Below are 1,759 nucleotides of genomic sequence, written 5' to 3' on the forward strand. Positions count from 1 at the left end.
GTGTGTGTGTGTGTGTGTGTGTGTGTGTGTGTGTGTGTGTGTGTGTGTGTGTGTGTGTGTTTTTATGTTTATCCTCAGGTGGCCTGCAGAGCAGTTCTGATATGAGTCTGCAAAACGAGTCAGGACCAGTTGGTATGTATTTCTCAGGAGTCATACAAACCCACTCTGACACAACTTTACCCTTGAGCCGCACCGTCACCATAAGTACTTAGATATGTAATTAAATTTATTGTGAACTAAACATTACAGTTATTCAGAGAAAAACATGTTAATATTGTATGCATGAATGTGTTACATTTTCATGCATGGCTTTGTAATTTATTTCTGGGAAATCCTTAATTACTAGTGCAGGTTAGATGCAGATCTGAACGATGAGAGATCTTCTATAGTGGCAAAAAAATCTTTCTACCACCTGTCTTGATGATTCTAGGAGCACAGCAACTGACATGGTCAATCTGACCTTTAACCTTCTCACTATTGTTTGCCTCAGAACGCTGTCATCTAGGATCTCTTCTTCTCTCCTCACCCGCTCTGCACTCAGCATCTTCCCTGATGGGGGTTTACCTGCTATGGCCTCTCTCTCTCAGTCTCTATCTCTTTGTGGCTAGTCGTGTTCAGTGTGCAATAGATCATGCCAGTTACTGTTGGGAAAAACACTTTTTTTTTTAATAACCATGAACAATCTGGTAGCATGCCTGACACTTGTGTAAATGTTTCATATTCATATTATTATATTTTATTCTATAGTGTACTCTTTCATTGTATTAGTGCTGTAAACTTTAAAGACGCTCAGTTCATCTGCGATCATCTAGCTGAAGAAAATCATGACAGAACATTTATAAGCCTGTAAGTCAAACCAAAACAAAATATTTTTAGTTTTATTTATAGAAAAACTAGAATGCAGTTGGAGTGGTTAAACTGACCTTTGAGGAAACGTAATTATAAGTGGAATGACATTAAACGATCACTGCAGTTTTCTTGTCTTCTCCAAAAAGTGCAACCCACAGTCGTCCATAAGCTACTCGGGGTATTCTACGAGTCTGGAGGCTCCTCGGTGTCATTTGTTACTGGTTTATCTCAGCTGTATTCGTCTTTTCTGTTGGAGATTCAACAAACTGTCCTTGCAAACTACCCTGCCTGACATCTTCGTGCTCTCCCTCCCAGTACAGAATGTCTCATAAAAACATTGCCATTATGTAATGTCAAGAGCCAGAGAAACAATCAATTATTCATTATTATCTCCTGTATAATATATAGCTGTACTTTCTTCATCCTCCACTCAGAGCCTGGTAGTGGACAGGTTGATATAATGGATCCAACACACGGGACTGTAACCTCCCTCTTGTTTTTAACGCACATTCTAAATTTTAAAATATTTCTAAATGTAGGTGCATTGGGCTATTAAACTTATAAAAATAGACAATATAGAAAAGCTCATATCTTCCATCAATCAGTCAGTCAAACTGTCATTGAATTCTTATGGGAAGGGAGGGATTTCCTTACCATCACTTCTCAAATGTCCTTGTAATTCTATGTTTCTTTGTTCAGTGAACGGTTTTGTGGGCTCGCCTGGTGGAGGCAGCTTGGGGAAGATCATACCACCCAAATCTCCTTCCCCTCTTCCACCTCTTGGGAACAACCTGGTCCCTACCAGCCACAAGACGGACCTCCGAGTGGCCATCCCGCAGTCCAAAGGACTGATGCAAATACTGGTGTGTGTGTGTGTGTGTGTGTGTGTGTGTGTGTGTGTGTGTGTGTG

General features: G+C 40.4%; 1 protein-coding gene across 5 annotated transcripts in view; it reads left to right on the forward strand.

Moving 5' to 3' along the window:
* LOC116384161 (myocyte-specific enhancer factor 2A-like) overlaps positions 1–1,759 on the forward strand; it is a 37,477-nt gene that overhangs the window by 29,356 nt on the left and 6,362 nt on the right. For all 5 annotated transcript variants that reach the window (XM_031848606.1, XM_031848604.1, XM_031848605.1 and 2 more), the window contains 2 exons: positions 79–132; positions 1,549–1,712. In XM_031848606.1, coding sequence (XP_031704466.1) covers positions 79–132; positions 1,549–1,712 — 218 coding nt within the window. The remainder of the gene's footprint in view (positions 1–78; positions 133–1,548; positions 1,713–1,759) is intronic.

Source organism: Anarrhichthys ocellatus, unplaced genomic scaffold (assembly GCF_004355925.1).
Source record: "Anarrhichthys ocellatus isolate YVR2014 unplaced genomic scaffold, GSC_Weel_1.0 scaffold8, whole genome shotgun sequence".
Taxonomy (NCBI): Eukaryota; Metazoa; Chordata; class Actinopteri; order Perciformes; family Anarhichadidae; genus Anarrhichthys; species Anarrhichthys ocellatus.